Source organism: Xenopus tropicalis, chromosome 2 (assembly GCF_000004195.4).
Source record: "Xenopus tropicalis strain Nigerian chromosome 2, UCB_Xtro_10.0, whole genome shotgun sequence".
Lineage (NCBI taxonomy): Eukaryota > Metazoa > Chordata > Amphibia > Anura > Pipidae > Xenopus > Xenopus tropicalis.
In genome coordinates, this window is record NC_030678.2 from 147,433,082 (window position 1) to 147,452,259 (window position 19,178).

Consider the following 19,178-nt stretch of genomic DNA (forward strand, 5'->3'; position numbering starts at 1 on the left):
CTGGTGTGGGGGGGACATTTTCCTTAGAATTTGCTGGTACAATTCAGAATTCATAGACCCATTAATAATGGCAAACAAGAGGCAGCAAAGCCGGGCCCAAACTGTTATAATGCCACCGCCTTGTTTCACAGATGAAATCAGATTCTTATGCTGAAATGCAGTGTTTTTGTAATGTGATTTGACTAAATGAATTTGAGATTTCTGTAGGTGCAGATAATTCTCTGGAACCCTGCCACCTACATACATGTAGAGCTGTAAACCAACCCCATGTCATGACAGAGATAATGATCCAGTCCTGTCAAAAGATAAGATGACATGAAGTCTAAATAAGCCTGGAGTGGATCATAATCTCCCTCATGACATGGGGTTGGCTCACAGCTCTGTACGTGTTTATTTCATTGGTAGTGGTATTAAATACAATTACAGATAAATATTAAACCACTTTAAAGAACTGAATATAAACCAGTTTTTGGGGTTTTCTCGTTACAGCTAAACAATCCTCTGTATAAAAGTGCTACAACAACTGTGAAGAACCCACATTTCATTGAGTAGTAAGCAAGAAACCTCTTGTTCTTCAGCGTCAGGCCAAACGTTGTTTTGGTTTCCCATTCAGACCTGGGGAAATATATGGAGGCCCTGTATGGTTTTCTCAGAACACTGCACTAAAGGAGTACCCAGAATGCATCTCAGATAAATGGAGCAGAATTTTAAAGGATAATGGACTCTATGTCCACTGCCAAGGCCTGTGCCTATTTTAACATTTCTAAAAAGCTGATACAAATGTATACTATACTATATAGCCGAGTATAAACAATACACTGCAGAGATTAAATGTTTTAGCACTGAGTTCATAATAAACAGTGTAACACTGGTCATTATTGTGTATTTATTGTTTTTATTTATGTATCTCTAACATTGTTCTTTAGTGGTGGGAAATAACTGTAAATATGAGATATTGTAAGATGCATGCATATTTCTGGAACGCGCAAATGGTTTTTGTTAGCAGCGCGCTGCGTCAGGAGATCTCTTATGGTCTTTCTCTGCTTGTTTTGCTGCTATCACTTGAACTTCCATCCTGTTCCCCATTAAAGCATTTTTACTGCAGACAACTGATTGTGTGCGTTCCTTGACAGGGTGGCCAAGACCAACAGCTGCATAGAAGTGGGTGAGCTTTCTGGTAACATAGCTATATATACTGGAAACACTGTAGAGCTCTGGCCCACATAATTTATATAGAAAGGTTGGAAAATCTTGAAATGAACTAGATACTTTTGAATAATCTAGAATAGATTAGAATAGCAAATATAGCAAAATAGAATTTTAAGGAGAACTAAAGCTTTACAAAGACGTAGGCTAGAAATACTACACAATGTTTTGGGGTTCTGTACCAGACCAAGGCAACAACAGCATTTTAGCAGGGAAGATCTGTGCCTCTGAATTCACTGCACATTGCTCTGTGCTGCTGTTACTTACCTGAGCTTAGGGGCCCATTCACAATATACTGTATATAGAATATACATGTCACAATATACTATATATAGATGTATACAATATAAGGCTGATTACTAATTCAGATTCTGATTACATGGCAGCTCAAAAATTAGTGCAAATGGCATTAGAATTAATAAGCAGCCATGTAGCATCAGCTTATATGACAGATGAGTCTCTTTTTCTTCTTGATAATTTAAGACAACCTCTAAGCTTAGCTTTTTGACAGCCGTTTAGAGCCCACTGAGCATGTGGGTCTCTGACTCTCCAAATATGAAAAATGTAAACACATTTGAAAACACTGATCATTATTTCTACCCCTTTTTGGTTTTAGGGTTTTGTTCTCTTTTAAATGATTAGATCATCCATTGTTAGATCCATTCATTAGGCAAAGCAAAGTGAGCGCCTAGGTAGACCTGTCAAGAGAGGGCCGCATCAAATCAATCTGGCAGATACTGGCTGAGCAGGCCATTGGCAGGTCCCTATAAATAGGACAATAAGCTGCCTACTCGGTCTGAATGCGCCAAGACAGGAGCTTGTATATGCACTCATGAATGACCAGCTTTACTGATTTCAAGTGCAAGCAGGTAGTTTAAGAAAATATTATCTAATTAAGAACAGAAACATACTGCAGAGTAAAGTCAATGCATTACAAATACACCCTGTGTCATTTGTTTTTATTTTTCTCACAACGCTGACTCATTTTTGTTAAGCAAATTCCAATGTGTAGATACACAAAGCAAGAAAATAAACCTACAATGAGAAGAGGAGTTACTGGAAAATGAAAAAAAACAAAACAAAAAAACATAAAAAAAAAAACAGAATATGTATCAAAAACACGTTTATTTAAATATTCTAAACACCCAGGCAGTAGGAGGGGGAAAGGGTACAACAGACTGTACAGTGTTAAAAAAAATCTACAATTAAAAAAAGCTCTCCATCTAGTCTAATGTTAAAGAAAACCAATAAAAAGGTTATGATGTAAATAAACATATAAAGAAAATACTTTGCCTTTTATAGCAGTAGATTTACTGTTGTTTGCAACAGGTAACCAGCAAGACAGAGAACAGGGCCCCTGGCAATGCAGAAAGGCTAGGACCCCTATTTCCAAGGGGGTAGGATACATATATTAGGATATCCAAGATGTGGCCTTATAGCTGTTGGACTACAACTCCCAAAATCCTTCTGACAGCCAGAAACTAAGCACTGCAGTCAAAACATGGGAGCCGCAGGATGAATATCCATGAAATATATACTAATATACCCAATAATGGTAACACGATCAATAAAGTCTTTGTACTACATTACCCAAATAACCCAATAAGGCTGGGGGCAAATACCCCATTTGCACTGGGCTGACCTAAAACTGGTCCTGTGGCTCTTTTGGAAAATGTATGGATTAATGAAATGTTAAATCACATAGACCAATGCTGAACAACTGTGGGAGATCTTCGAGCCAGATGAGACCGTCCAATGCATTTTTATGGCCGCCAGTCTTCCCCAGAACTCAGCAGTCTTCTTTGTTTGACAAAATCACCTTACTATAACCCATATCCATGCTGTATATCGGATACATCGCACACTACTTGTAATTAGCTGGACAAAGTATGATGGCTATGGCCCATGCCCCTATGTACTGGTGCATCTCCTCTGCTTCTACAACCAGTAGATGGAGGGCATACTTTATAATGGAAGACAGACTCACTACAGGTGCTATGCCTATGTTATTGATGCATCTGTGCCCTATAGTTCCATGTTGATTATGACATAAAAAGTATATTCAAAAACAAAAGAACACACAATAGACCTTTAGGGTTCACTAAATGACAAGCGCAAAATATGGTTTCTTTAAAGCTACAGTCCATCCAAATTACCACTGGCAGTGTCTCACTACTGATTAGTGCACTGGCGCCAGTTTCAAATGATAAATCAGTATCAGAAAAATAAAAACCGCACGCAAGTGACATGAAACAAAATATATCACAGCTTTTATAAAGCTAAAACCATTTGCCTTAGAGTATTCCACATCATTGCTTTGCTTCTAAGTGTGTAGTGGGAGCTGATGAGCAAGAAAAATGAATTTCACATATATATGTATGTATGTATGTGTGTGTGTGTATATATACATACATATCTCATGTAAATCATTTCCTTTTATTCACATCTTTGCTACTGTGCTTGATCTGCAACCTTTTGCTCCCCAGTAGGAATCGAATAATGATATTGCTAGTCTTAACCAGCTTACAGTCAGAAACAGTGTAGCTACCATATGGCAGGCTGACTTGCCTTTATAGCGAGGGCACAGGCTAACTGAGGGTGGGTGATAACAGCATCTCAGTTTCCAAAGTTACAGTAGGAAAAGTCAGCCGGATGACCTTAAGAGGTTGGTCTACCTTTAAACTGACATTTAGTATAATATAGACCACATGACCTCCATTTATTCACCAAGGCCTGCTTATAATAGTAATAACCCAGCCTTTATACTTTACAAGCATGAAATAAAATGCTTTCAATATTGCTCGGTTATACATATTAGCATGGCCACCCATTTAAACAACTTGCAAGTGGCCTGTGTTTTTTTCCATTGCTATTTAATTTTATATTCATTATATTTTTCTCTTGCAAGTTTAATCGGCAATCTGGCTGCTGCTAGAGACCCAGGGATCCTGGCAACCAGGTAGTGGTTTGAATTGCAGACTGAAACAAGAATGGACAGATGAATATTATATATGAAAAATCTCACCTTACAATCAGAGGCTTAAAAAAAAAACACAGGGTTTTAAGTTTGGGCCTGAGGGATGCAAAATAGATTTTAATAAAAATTTATACCACTGTCAACACCATACTAAACCCCACACTAAAAATGTATTGCAAGGTGAAATTCCTGTGTAACTGGTTAGTGTAGTGTTAGTGGACTGCAGGTCACCTGCTCAAAATTTTTTAAAAAAAAAAACAAAGAAATGTATGTGGAACTATCTCAGTGTGACATGGCATCACACCATATAAATAAGGACAACAAGGCAACTAGCCGTCGCTACCCTATTTCAGAGGATTCGCATTTCCTATCCTGTTAATATGCATCACAATTTCAAAACAAATAAAGGAGAAGAAATAATCTCTGAAAGTGTAACAATTAATATCTGATGGGTACTGAAGGACCTTATTCTAAACAGAGAAAATCAAAATTTACCAGATAAAATTTACCAGGTAAAAAAAAGAAAACTCAAACTCTTGGCCCCATCAAAAACAATCATGAGATCAATATATATATAAAAATCAAATAACGATAGAAAGAGGTTTACACTATCATTAGGGATATTTCCTCAAATGCAAGTTCTAAAAATGTTACTTAGAAAACTGACACGGTCTCAGCGATAGAAATAAAAAGGACAGATGAGGACTCAAGACAGTAGCTGTTACTGAGGTGGGGGAATAATACATCTGTTCCACTAGAGGGCCACATTTGATACTCTTGGAGCTGCTTATGAAGGTCCAAGAATCAGTCTTTTTTTTCAGGTCACAAACTGTTAAAATTCTTATTCTTTTTCTCTGAATAAGAACAAGTAAATGTGTTTGTTGAGAGTAAAGAGAGACCACTCTGTTAAGGAGTTGTCTCTTCAGTATCTGTTTGTGGTGTTGCAAAAAACACCAGAGCCTACAATAAACCTGTCCTGAGTGGAATAAGAAATGTTGGGTCTCCAAGCTACAGGATGATGCATATAAATTCCCAAACTACAACATATAATCTGTCTCCCCGATTTTAGACTGGCACCCTTGGCACATCCGTTTGTGTCTCAGAAGTCTGTCAGTCCGTGAGAAGGCCTATCAAGAGACAAAAAAAGGTGAATGTAGATGAGCTTAAAAAGTAAGCCAACGTTCCAATAAGAGAAAACCCTCTTATTATAGTTCTGTTCCAACAACAGGGCAAAAATAAGGTAAAAGTATTGGAAATTTGAATTGTGCAGTATGAAGGGGCAATAAGAGAAACAAAAGCACACACATGGTGGGACACAGGGAACCCTTTTCAGAAACCAGGGTAGACTGGTAAATGGATATGTAAAAATAGGTGCAGTTTGTAAAAAAAAAACAACAGTAACCAAATGACAGGCAGAGTTTACTACAAATGGAGCAATCTCATAGACACTTTGTATACTGCAACCCCACTAGACAGTTGTCCCATTGACGTTTAACCTATTGGATTTGCATCTCTTTATATCTGTCTCCACCAATTAGCAAGACTAGCCAAGAATGCACACATTAGAAACAGCTGGAGAAGAACTTTTTGCAGCTTCTGGCATACATAGGACAATTCTTTATAGGGTATGAGGTGCATCAGATGGTAAAAGTCTAATTTAGAAAAAAGATAATAAAAAGAATACAACAGATTATGAATTTTACCTGTTGGCATCGCTCACACTGATACGGCTTTTCCCCACTATGAACCCGTTTATGTCTATCCAGGTGATACTTCTGAATGAACTTCATTTCACACATGTCACATTCATAAGGCCTCTCACCTGTGAGATAAGGATGTAGCAAAAATCTCAGTCATGGACAGTAATAACACAACATTAACAACACAGCATGTGACAAAGGGCTCTCTGCTCACCTGTATGAATATATTGGTGTCTTTTAAGGTGGTAGCTACTCCTAAAGGCCCCATAACAGTGCTCACAGATATAACTCCTGTGCATACTGAACGAATAGGAAGCATTCTCATCAGTAAGATATGCCTGCAAAACAGACCCGATGTCACAAAGGCAAAGTGGTAAAGGGTAAGTGTTCTCTAACTCTGTCATCTAATAAAATGTTTCATACCTTCTTATGGCTTTTACTGGCTTGAGTAGCCTGGTTTGGATCAAGAAGACCATTTCCAGTCTCTTTCTGTTGAGCCTACAATATGAACAGATAGCTTGTAATGGAAACAATACATAGGTATTTGCCCTAATCACATGATTCTATTGCCGCATGGTAAATACTCACTGACGTAACTACATCTTTTACAATAGTTCCCTTTTGTAGTTCTGAGAACCAACAACTGTGCAAAGGTAGTGCTAAACAAAGCATTAATAACTACAGAATTCACAAGAGCTGTTAGTAACCATTAAAATAAATCCTTCTAAATGGCACTTACTGATGTTACTCATATTACGTTACTCAATGAAACTTGTGTTTATTCCCTACATAAAAATATATTTACATTGGGAAGTCACCTGTCAAAGAGTTACATGGTTGGAATACAAGCACTTGGCCAGTGGCTACATGCACAAACGAGTAGGATGCCAGTTAACTGAAAGTTCCTGCTAAAAGATGCAAAAGTTGCACTAGTGCAAAGCAGCATTTTAAACACTTAAAACCCATTTACAAAGAAAAAGAAAGCCCTGCAATTGGATTATGGTTTTTCATTCTCCCTATTATGTATCACACCAAATGCAGTAATAGTGCAGCAAGCACACATATTAAGTGCCATACTTTGAGACATGAGATGAAGGAGGCTCCTGCCCCATAGAGCTTGCAATCTAAGTGGTCAACTGATTAAAACTAATTTATCATTTGATGATAAAGGTTGATGTAATGGTATAGATTTGCTTCTGATGTAGTAAATAAGCCCTATTTTCTTTCCATGCACTGATCGTTGGTTTAAATTCCCTTCTGCAGTATTAGGTATAATAATCTTTCTTCTGACGCCTTTCAGATTCCCTTTTCTGGCTATAGATTTAAATGAATTGGAAATGAATTGGAAACTGAAAATTACAGTTGATACATTAACAATCAACTTATTGCTACCTTGATGAATAAAAGGATCAGTTTTTATCCAACACTGCGGAGAGCTAAGCTGGCCAAAACTGGCCTGCAGGAGTCTGACTTAGCATGCAAACTAGCGGTGTGATAGCAATCGGCAATAATCGGGAGCTGCACAGTGTAACGTTTCTCAAGACTGGCCACATACCGGCTTGGAGCGGCTCTTTTGCTCTTCTGAAATTTCCACCACATCTTCCTCATCATCATCTTCGGTCTTGACAGTTCTGGAAAGAGCACTTAGCATGCCCAGTGTCTTGCTAGTTTCTCTATCCAGCAACCCCAGCCCAGAAAGATTCTGGCAGCGTGCAAGGCGATTCTGCATGAGAGTAAAGGCTAAGTATGGGGACACTGCCATCACAGCAGCACTGATGTTAGAACTTTGTGTTCTAAGAGTGATTGCAGAAAAATATTTTTACTTATTTTTCAAATAAGTCAGTGCAGGTTAAGCATTTACCCGATTAAAAAATAAAGGAGACTGGATTAGTGAATGCCTATAGCCAATGGCATCCAGCTTTAAGTAAATTTGCTTTATTCACAGGCAACTAATATTCGTGCCCATATCAAACGTATCTCCAAAAATACGTTAACCTAACCACTAACTGCATAGCCATACAAAGCTCTGTAGAGCATCCTTTGAATTCTTCCTCCCAGTCACTGAAGATGAAGTGCCAAAACTGATTTCCTCCACCCCAGCCACCACTTGCTCCCTCGATCCCATTCTATCACTTCCTAAAAGATCTGTTCTGCTGTATTGTTCCTGCACAACACATTTTCAACTCATCCCTCTAAGCTGACATGCTCTTGTCACACCTATACTCAAGAATCCTTCCACTGTTCCAGCTTCCCCAAGTAGCTACAGGCCAATCTAACTCCTGCCTTTCCTTTCAAGCTCCTTGAACAGATTGTTTCCAACCATTTGCTGAACTTTCTGCATACCAACTATCTTCTTGACTTCTTTCAGTTGGGTTTCCGCGCAGATCACTCTATTGAAACAGCTCTTACAAAGTTCATCAATTATATCCATGCTGCTAATAACCAGGGACACTATTCCATACTCATAATCCTGGATCTCTCTGAAGCATTCAATACAGTTGATAATTGTCTTCTTTTAAAACATCTTCAAATGCTTGGTATCAGCAGTTCTGCTGTATCATGGTCATCATCCTGTCTCTCTACGGGCACCTTCAGTGTAACAGTTTCTGACACTACCTCTCCACCTGCTGATCTTTCTCCTGGGGGGCCCCAAGAGTCTTTCTTAGGGCTCTTCTCTCATCACATCCTTCGGCTTCTCCTATCACCTTTATGCAGATAAAACACAGATTTTCCTTTCCTGCCATGATCTTAACCCTGCTATTCAGGCAAAAATGATGCAACACCTTCCTGCCAGTGTCTTGGATGGCTGCTCGCCACCTTAAGCTTAACATGTCCAGAAGTAAACTGCTTATATTCCCACCCAAACTTGGCCCCCTCCCCCTGATTAACATTATAGTCGACTACGTCACCCTACATCTAGTCTCCAAAGGCACGTGTCTGGGTGCACCTTTAGACCCAGTCCTTACTTTCTCAGCCCACATTGCATCGCTCAGCAGAACATGTTGTTTCTTTCTAAGAAAGTCTGTCCCTTCCTTTGCTAAAAAACTGGACCAGGCCCTCATACTCTCCAGGAAAGACTACTGTAACATATTAGCAGCTGGTTTCTCTGAATCACATCTTCAACAACTGAATTCAGTCCTTACTATCGCTCCCCTCCATCTCACTTCTAAAATCAGTCTTCTGGCCAAGTGTTGCGCTAACTATAAAGTTCTTATCTTGTCTTTTAGAGCACTCCATTCTTCTGCTCCTCTTTATATATCAGCTTCATCTCCCCCGTACACATCCTCGTGGGCCTTGCATTCAGCTCAGAACAATCTACTGACCAAACATTTCCCCAAAACATCAACGCATAAAACTTTTTTACTGGTTGCACCCTGCCTCTGGAATGCTCTACCACCCTGCATAAGACCACCTTGCATTAGGAAAGCTCCCACAGTAACATATTCCTCTAAGCCAAGGATCCCCAACCAGTGGCTCGTAAGCAACATGTTGCTGACCAATCCCGTTGATGTTGCTCCCAATGTCCTCAAAGCATGTTTTCATTTTTGAGTTTCTGACATTAAGACAAGATTTGGTGGCATAAAGACTATGTGCACTGTCAAACAGAGCCTCTTGTACTCTGCCAGTCATCATTGGGCTATCAAATAACCAATCACAGCCCTTAATTGTCATCCCCTAATTTTTTCATGCTTGTGTTACATCCCCAAACTTTTTTACATTTAAATGTTGCTAATGGGTAGAAAAGTTTGGGGACACCTGCTCTAAGCTCCTTAAAGGACATGTAAACCCCCACGCAAAAAGTTAATCAGTAAAGAGCCTCTTTGAAATCATTAGATACCTGCCACACCCATTGTTCAAAGGTTATAAATAAAGCTGTAGCATACCTTTAATCACTTGAGATTTCCTCTCCTCTTCTAACCCTCTCAGCCACTCCCTTAGGAAGATTTTCGGCTGTTGGCTACTGAGCATGCTCAGTTCTTATCGACTCTGGTTACCAAACACACCGTGCAGTCTAGCAGCCAATGAAGAGATGGAAATGCCTGTTTCCATAGAATCTCTGCTCTAGCTTTGCAATCGGCTGAACAAACATGGTTTCTTTCTCCTAACCTACTGTCCTGAGTACAGTTTAACCATTACAGGGCACAATCCAAGCCTGCATTCTTCATTGCATTAACTTTAAAGCACACGTGCAGTTTGCAGATGTAAATGTCATCAAAGATGTGTGGGAAGGAAAATGGCGGCCGGGTCAAAGCTGCGATTTTTTTTGGGAAAATGCGATGGTACTGGTAAATAAAGGGGATATATGCAGTACAAATTGTTTGGTTTAGGTGGGGGGAGACGAGCCCAACATATATACATGATAGGAAAATGTAGGGTTTACATGTCCTTTAAAAATCATCTTCTAGATCAGTGCTGTCCAACTTCTGTGGCACCGAGGGCCGGAATTTTTCCGGCCTCCGTGGTGGAGGGCCGATAATGGAAGCTAGTTTTGACCACTCCCCTTTTTAAAACCACACCCACTTGAAAACACACTCATGTTATCGCATGACCATAGCCATATTAATGGTGGTAGTACAGCAAAAACCCGCCATACTCTGCCTTCCCTACCCTGCCTGTGTGTGCCATACTCAGCCTTCCCTACCTTGCCTGTGTGTGCCATACTCAGCCTTCCCTACTCTGTCTGTGTTTGCCATACTCTGCCTTCTCCACCCTGCCTGTGTGTGCCATACTCTGCCTTCCCTACCCTGCGTGTGCCATACTCTGCCTTCCCTACCCTGCCTGTGTGTGTGTGCCATACTCTGCCTTCCCTACCCTGCCTGTGTGTATAAAAAAACTTTTTAATTGCAGTACCACCTCAGTATATGTTCTTTTTATAGTGTGCAGGGTTTATTTTTGGGTTTCTACTGCTCCTACAGTGTGTGAACAGGTGAACAATGTGAGTGATTACAGTCTGAGCCTGAGGTGTGAACAATGCAGGGGATGAACAATGTAGGGATTAAAAGGTGTGAACAACACAGGGGATTACATTTTTAAACAATACAGGGGGTTTACAGCCTAAATCTGAGGTGTTAACCATGCAGGGGGCCAGTACTGATACCATTTAAAGCTTACACAAAGGTAAGTTATCAAAGCAGCCAGACAGGTGGGGGGGGCCACACAGAAGGGGGTTGCGGGCCACATGCGGCCCGCGAGTTGGACAGCACTGTTCTAGATGAAGCACTTTGCTAGTATTCCTCTGCAGCAACACAACCTTGACCTAGGCACTTATACCCCACCCCATTTTTGACCTTTTGTCTTCTTTTCCTAACAGATTGTAAGCTCTTTAAGGCAGTGATCCCAACTGTGAATTAAATCCTCTAAGCATTTATATATTTTTACTTTATAATTTAAAATAACTATACCCCCCTTTTGTGTTTATGCCTTGTGTTTATGCCTTGTAAAGTACTGTGCACATTTGTGGTGCTTCAAAAATAAATAAATACAATAACACAAGACAAAATAAGTGAATGCATGTAAATTAAGTTTGAAGACACACAGAGTTACTAGTAGCAGCTATTTGTCACGACTACACAAATAGACAATGTTAATCATTTACTGATAATTGTCTCTACGTGTGTTTTAGCAGAGGCAATTCTCAGTATTGTCTATGGCAGGGTATTTTCTGAAGTTTAGTAGCCGTGACAAGTAGCAGCTACCATGTAGCTCTGTGTCTTCACTCTAAACAACTTATAATATCAGCCTCTCTTTGAACCACTGTTACACTTTTCACTTCTCAAAGATTAATCTGTTCTAAAATCTGGAGTAGACCACTTAAGGCTATCACCAACCTAACTTTCTGCCTTCTAAATTGGATCATAGCAAGAGACTAACGTAAGATTCAAGCCATGCTGTAGATCATTTTTCTGTTACATAGAGTGTCTTTCAAGTTGCACTTTTTTCAGTACATAAACAAATTTGGCCTGATATTAAGAAACATAGTATGGCTAATTTCTGATTTGTGACTGGCCAGGTATTGTTTTGGTCTCATATAGGGATCAACTTAATCTGGAGTGACAAAGTGGACACATACTGCCAGCCTGTGCATGGCCAGTTTTAGGCTTCAGTTTGCTTGAACAAGAGATTCACCAAAACTAAATTTTGCAAAAAGTGCTGGGATTCACCCGAGTCCTGAATTTGGTGTGTTTACATGTTATCTTGTTCTATCACATAGGTACCTGACACTATTCTGCATAGGTTTCTCTTCTCTATGACCATACTTTCTTTCTTGGATTAGATGTAATTTTTTCCTTATTAAATAACTTCCTAATATGTCCTAGCACAATTAGGGCTACGTCATACATGGCGTTTCTCCAGAGAAATGCCACTCTCATCCTATCTCTGTTCAGCATTGACATGACTGCCATCCTCCTGTAATTGTACTTAATGGGCAAACTGCGACCCAATTATCCCAACAGTTACCTAAATAATACTGTATCAAAATGCCAAGCAAGCACATCATGTAAGTCAGTGACTTACATCAAGCATCAAGATCAGGTCAGACATTTGGTATTGCAGATTTTATGGCCTCATGTAGTTACATAAAGGGTTAGTAACATTAAAACTTAACCTAGCCTTTCATTAAAGGATAGTGGGCATTCAAAGCAAGACAGGAAACTTGTCATACCTTGATTGAACTTGAACTTCGCTCACGAGCAGAGCCCTCTGGCCGTTTGTTTCGACTTGTTTCTGTATGTTGCATTGTTTTTTCTTCTTTTCCCCGTTTTGATTTGTAAAGTGCTGAAAAGAATGGTGGCAGGTTGTAAATAAGTAATAAATATTATAAGAAACTATCAAATATACTTCTCATCCAGTTCAGCTATATTCTTAAATATCGTTAAATGTGTGTTATGACTTCTATTTCATTAAAAATACAGAATATAAATTAGTTGTGATGTTAACAGCTGTTCTACCAGCAAAATCAGCTCCGTATCTGGTGAGGCATTTTTTAGAAATACCAATTTTATTTTAATTTGCAAAATCAACTGCTTAAGAGAATTTTAACATGTTCAACATATTTTTGTTGCTGTAGGTGATTCTAAATTCATTTCAGTGTGTGTTCATGTCTCTCCAGCAGCAGTTTAAAAAAAAACCTGCTGTCCTCCATGACAGAGCTCAAAAATAGGACTGGGAGGAGAAATGTGGACAGGCCATTTAGTGAACTGGGAACGGTGGGGGGGAGGTCAGGTCATTTAGGTTTGTAGGCCTTGTTTGCAAACTCACAAGATAAGCTAACACCTTCTACAGGACAAAGTTTCCTAAGGGCTCTGGCACACGGGGGAGATTAGTCACCCACGATTAACTCCCTGTTCGCGGGCGACTAATCTCCCCGAGTTGCCTACCCCTGCCATCCCACCGGCGAACATGTAAGTCGCCGGCGTCTGCTGTAAGTCTGCGAACAGGGAGTTAATCGCGGGCGACTAATCTCCCCCGTGTGCCAGAGCCCTAAAAATAAAAAGACCTGAGTACCAAGGGAACATGTTACCAATAAAGCCCATTTTGTTTCATCTACGCACATTATATTACTACAATCATGATCTAAAGATGGCCATACATATGACAATTAAACTGCAGTCTCTGCAGACCAAGTTGGCAGCTTATTAGCCTACGTTTAAGGGCCTCTGAATACTAGAAAATCTGCATTGCCACATTAATGTAGTCCTCTCCGTCCAGGTCTAAGCAGGCTCACATGATAGTTGGCCCAATCAACAAATGCTCTGATCATTCTGATTGGCCCACAGAATTAGAGGCAAACTCCACTTGTTTGGTGACCTCCCCAAATGAAGGAAGGGACAACACAAAAAAAAAAAAAAAATATCACAAATGTAGAAAAACTGCTGTTATGTAGAAATGCCGCCCCCATTTAAAGTTGAAATAAACATCTGTTCAACCTGAGAAAAAGAAGTAGCTCATATGCTGAAACTGTGATCTGCCTGTTCTTTTAACTTAAAAAAAATGTATATACTTTTTTAAAACCAATCTTTGTTCTGCTATATCCTTTCTATTATTTATAGCTTACCCCCTAACTTTAAGCTCTATATATAAACAAGCTCTATCCTTCCTCCAGTTGTTTATACGTCTCAGGTTTACACATCAAGTGGAGTTCATTATTTAGAGGATTTAAAGCAAAATCTGACTATCTACTTTCTCCTCTTCCCACAACTGCCCTGAGGAACAAGGAATGGTGAAAGAGAAAGTAGCTTCGATTTCAGTTCTTCACTAATTAGTACCAAAATAAGAAAAACCATAGATAATTCTAAATAAAACCAATAGGCAGGAGGTATGCTTAGCACATAGTCAGAGAACTTTTAGTGCTGCAGCTGCACTATTGCTGCAATCTGGCCAAAGGGCTGCATTTAAAGAATGCTTAAGGTGATATGGGCACAAACACATCAAGTCTTTAAATTATCTACAGAAATTGCTCTACCTTATAAACATGCACACTATTTTAACAGGTTCCCATGGGTCTCTATTGCAGTAACTTTTTACATAGTGGGCTAATTATCCAATCTTACCACACATAGTGAAAACATTTTTAACACAAAAAAAAAAAAAAAAAAGACTATGGCTCATGGCATACATGCCACTGGCATTGGCTTTAATATCAACTACCTATAGCCAGCAGTGTATAATATGTCAATTTTTATAAGCCAAAGGTGGCCATAAACTGGCTTATTTTCTACAATATTTGACCAATCAGCCATTGTCCAAATGAACAGATAATATAATAGTGGCAATAAATGTGTATGGCCACCTTCCCATTCCTCCTCTTTTTTAACTTCTTGATCAGGGGATGTAATACGCAACACGATGCATAAAAATTTCTGCACTATGCTGCAATACAACAGGATCCAGGGACCTCTGTTTAAATGACCTCCTGGCTCAATGTACACTTGCAGCTGGCCCAGAAGCTTACTCAAAATCAGCCAAGCTGCCGGACCAAATCTGGCCATCTATAGAGCACTCTAGAAATCTGGGGGTTACTAAAATATTCTTACCCCAGAGCTTTGAATTGGCAAACCCTGCTATGCTTAACAAATAACACACACAAACCGGTGAATTATTTATAGCTGCTTTAGCACCAGGTTTACACTAAAGTATAAATATCAGCAAAGGAATACAAAGCAACAAGGCAATTACAGATAACAGCAGAAATAAGAATTACTGTTAAAAAGTAATCTGTAAAAAAGATGCAAAACCGAAGCACTGATTATGCAGGGAAAGTCAGACTATGGCCCTTCTGTAGCAGCTGAACACTTATGCCACTAATCCCATCACAACAATGTTTAGAGGTGTAGTTCAACTTAAAGTGGAGCTTACATTGAATTTGCATGTTAAACTTAAAACAGTAACGCCAGACACAGGATATACTTTTAAAATTCAATCTTGTTTTTAATGGATGAATAAAGGCGTTCTTGTTTTTAATGGATGAATAAAGATTGAATCTTAAAAGTATATCCTGCTGTCTGGCGTGTCTGGCGTTACCGTTTCAAGTTTGGAATTCTCCCTTGGCTGCGGGTTCGGGGCTCTGGGCACCCGGACCACTACTGGACTGCGGTGAGCTTTGCTAATGCACACAGAAGCATTTATAAATTTTGGATCGGGTGATTGACCCGGGGTATTTGCACCTGGGTCTCTGCTGTACTTGGTACGGTTTTGATCCTCACTATCTTATTTTAATACATTATCACACCAATTTATTATTCATTCATTTATTTACTAACATTCATTGTTTTGGTGCATTTCCCTTAATAGTTTTGAATCTGCATGTTAAACAACAATGGGTGTAGGCTTGGGGGTAAAAAGCTATCCCCTATATCAGGGGTCCCCCACCTTTCTTACTCGTGAGCAACAGTCAAATGTAAAAAGACTTGGAGAGCAACACAAGCACCATAAAAGTTCATGGAGGAGCCAAATAAGGGCTAAAGGCCCCCATACACAGGCCGACTATAGCTGCCGATATCGGTCCCTTGGACCGATTCGGCAGCTAATCGGCCCGTGTATGGGCAGAACAGAGCGGCCTGGCCGACCGAGATCTGGCCTGAAATTGGCCAGATCTTGATCGGCCAGGTTAGAAAATCCAGTCAGATCGGGGACCGCATCGGCTCGTTGATGCGGTCCCCGAACCGACTGCCCCATAACCTCAAATGCAATCCGATCGTTTGGCCCCAGGGCCCAGCCCTTGCTACCCGATATCGCCCACCCGTAGGTGGGGATATCGGGTGAAGATCCGCTCGCTTGGCGACATCGCCAAACGAGTGGATCTTATAGTGTATGGGGACCTTTAGATTGGCTATTAGGCAGCCTCTATGCACACTATCAGCTTACAGGGGGCTTTATTTGGTAATCAATCTTGTTTTTATTCAACCAAAACTTGCCGCCAAGTCAGGAATTCAAAAATAACCACCTGGTTTGGGGGCACTGAGAGCAACATGCAAGGGGTTGGGGATCACTGGCCTATACGTTCCAGCCTTGGACACAGAGGACATGAGGACAAGATATACTCAGTAGAGGCCTGGAGATAAAGATGGTTAGAGAGAGGAGCAGTAAGAAGCAGGGGAATAAACACGTGATTCCTGCAGTGTGTTTATAAACAAAGTGCCCTCAGTACAACAAGGGCCCAGGCTGGAGCAGTCAGAGGGAAGATGGTCAGACACAGGGCGGTATATGGGTAAGGCGTTATTGTTCCGGGGTGCAGGGAGCCTTAGGCAGACTTAGGTATAAATAGAAGGAGCAGCTAACCTGCCGCCCCCAGATTTTTGTTATGAAGCTGCAGCAGGCGCAACCTACACACAGGGCGCTAATAGTACGTGCAGTACAACAATAAGCGGGGGCCGAAGCGCAACCATTACCTTCATACCCCGAAAATATACCCCTGTAACAGAGGCGCAACTAAAAGCTGATGCAGCAACGCCACATTGTGCAAACACTGTCCCACTGAATACACTTTCCCCTAAGCACACGCCGGGAAGCAGCCACAATATTCGGAGTACGCCAAGAAAATACAACTTATACATAAACCAGGCCTCGCTTCTTTTTATGTACCTGTATAGCCGCTTTTTGCTTCGGAGCCCACTTCTCCCGCTGCACCGGAACCTTTTCCTTGAACTTCCGGTCATTTGGGATATGCGCAGTTCGCATTTCGACGGCTCATGCCGCCATCTTACAAGAGGCACAGTAATCGTAACTGTGATGTTGATATAACAAATGCTAGTTGTTTATTAAACGCCTGATACAAACCTAATTGTCAATATACAGGTTTATGAGAAAATACCGAAAATACTTAATGGAAAATGTACCAGATTTAATTTGCTTTGTCATTTTTTGAAAATCCACCATCAGAACTCGAGTTAACCTTTCTAGGTTCATTACAAATCTCCTGGGAGAATTGCAAGAATGCGCCCTTTAGTGATCATGCAGATATTCCAACTAGGAGCCATAGCTGAGAGTAGTCTCTTTTACAGCTCTGCTGCCTTAGTGAAGGGACTGCAGTAGTGACAGGGAATTCAGGCATAGTCTTCTCCCCGATTCAAGTCGGCTGTAGGGACCATTAAGGTGGCCATACACGAGGCGATTTCGCTCGTTGTGCGATGAACGATTATATCGACAAACGATCGTATGGCGATCGAGTTCCCATACGATATGCCATCCACGAGCAACGATAATTCGGGAAAGATTTCGTCGCATCATTATCGTAAAATACGTACGATCGTACATCTACGTACGATCGAATGTCGTTGACTTCCGCTGCTGGCAATCGTGACAATCGTTGAAAGACAAATGTCTGACACTCACACCAACTGGCAGATTTTATCGTTAAACGACCAAAATTTTTAAACCTGGCCGATCGATTTTGGGGACGATAATGTCGGCTCGTTTAGTGGGACGACGATCGTTCGTACACCACCAACTATACGATAACTTAACGATAGCATCGGATCGTTAGGGAATCGGTCGTTTGTAAGTAAAAAATCGGTCCGTGTATGGCCACCTTTAGAAATAGAAACTCTATGGACTTTGTTTCCCGGACTACTCTCCTGCCTGGGAACTCTGGGCAGAGAGGCGGGTTGTGACGGCACAGGGACGGGGCAGCACGGTGGGGGGCGGGATTGCGTATTGCGCCATCATGGGGGCTGGTCAATCTTAGAGAATCCTGCCTGGTTTTCCAAATTTGGAAAAGCGAGAAGGTAGCAACCCCACTCTCCACAGTGTTGCCTTTATATATTGCTTGCTCTGCATTGAACCTGCCAATCTATTGCTCTACACAGAGGCGGGCCAAGTCGGTCGGGCACCCTAGGCGACCCGGCCACCTTGCCCCCTCCACTCATGCACGCAAGCACGCACACGTGGGGATGCTGGTAGTGGATGGAGTGCCGGGAAATAAAGAGATCCCGGACTAGGGGCGGCCTATCTAGCTGGTCTTTGTCTGATTACAGACAAAAATTGACCCGGGCAGCCCGGTTTTTGGATTGGCTGCCCTGGTCAAAACCTTCTGCCCGGATTTGCTAATTAGGAAAACTGGGCAAGACTCAATAACATGGCCGATCGCCGCATCAAAGCCCCTCCCCTGTGATGTAACGGACCCTCCTCCCCACCACACAACGTCACGGCCCCACCTCTTCCCTGCCCCCTGCCCGGCTTTCTTAGCCGGCAGAGGTGGCAACCCTAGTTACAGTATAATCCAGTCTGTATGTCTACACATCTGACCTGAACCATTTACTGTAGAATTGGCCTCTGTTTTGCATTTGCACTCCTCTATTCAGAACATACTCAGTGCTTGTGTAGATTGGAGACGTTACAATTAATTCTCCAATAGTAGACCACCTTAGCTTGACAACCTTAGTATTTCATCTTGAAGTTGGGCATTTTAGGATTGCCAGACTCAGGATAAGTCTCCATTTGTAACAGGATAGCATATTAGTGAACTCAACAAACTGGTGCAAGGTTTATTGTGGTTTTATTGCACATACCATATTATATTATACCAAATTCTATGCCATGTATGAGTCCTAAGAACTGATATTTTTAAATATAACACAGGTTGCAAGTTAAACTACACAGCAGTGTACATGGGTGTCTGGAATTATGCATACCTTACAGCTCACAGCTGGCTGTCCCACATCGCTGTTTAAATGCCCCACATTGCACTGCCTGTGCACGGTTTTTCTCAGCTCCCTGTTCTTCAATAAAAAATCCAAGATGGCCGTGCATTCTACTGTGGAACACATGGTCATCTTTGATTTTTTTACAGGAGCAGG

General features: G+C 41.0%; 2 protein-coding genes across 3 annotated transcripts in view; one reads left to right on the forward strand and one right to left on the reverse strand.

The window, feature by feature from the left end:
• The window catches only part of itgb7 (integrin subunit beta 7), a 47,183-nt gene extending 46,308 nt beyond the window's left edge, over positions 1–875 (forward strand). Inside the window, exon 16 of the mRNA XM_002936640.5 lies at positions 490–875. Coding sequence (XP_002936686.2) covers positions 490–552 — 63 coding nt within the window. The 3' untranslated portion in view covers positions 553–875. The remainder of the gene's footprint in view (positions 1–489) is intronic.
• A 1,437-nt stretch (positions 876–2,312) lies between these two features.
• On the reverse strand, positions 2,313–17,074 carry znf740 (zinc finger protein 740). Of its 2 annotated transcripts, none has more exons than XM_002936636.4 (7): positions 16,966–17,074; positions 12,548–12,660; positions 7,439–7,606; positions 6,307–6,381; positions 6,098–6,221; positions 5,887–6,005; positions 2,313–5,310 (listed from the first exon to the last, which is right to left on the reverse strand). In XM_002936636.4, exons 2-7 carry the CDS (start codon positions 12,620–12,622, stop codon positions 5,221–5,223), a joined length of 651 nt encoding a protein of 216 aa, XP_002936682.1. In that variant the 5' UTR covers positions 12,623–12,660; positions 16,966–17,074; the 3' UTR covers positions 2,313–5,220. The 2 variants fall into 2 exon arrangements, with proteins under 2 accessions (XP_002936682.1, XP_031753069.1); XM_031897209.1 differs by lacking the exon at positions 16,966–17,074 and adding an exon at positions 16,773–16,794.
• Between the last annotated feature and the right edge of the window lie 2,104 nt (positions 17,075–19,178).

Excerpts from the sequence above, each read along its gene's own strand:
- znf740 (XM_002936636.4), bottom strand. The coding sequence starts at position 12,622 with ATGCAACATACAGAAACAAGTCGAAACAAACGGCCAGAGGGCTCTGCT. Across the intron at positions 7,607-12,547 it reads GAAGTTCAAGTTCAATCAAG|AATCGCCTTGCACGCTGCCA; the intron begins GTATGACAAGTT and ends ACTCTCATGCAG. Across the intron at positions 6,222-6,306 it reads CCAGTAAAAGCCATAAGAAG|GCATATCTTACTGATGAGAA; the intron begins GTATGAAACATT and ends TCTGTTTTGCAG.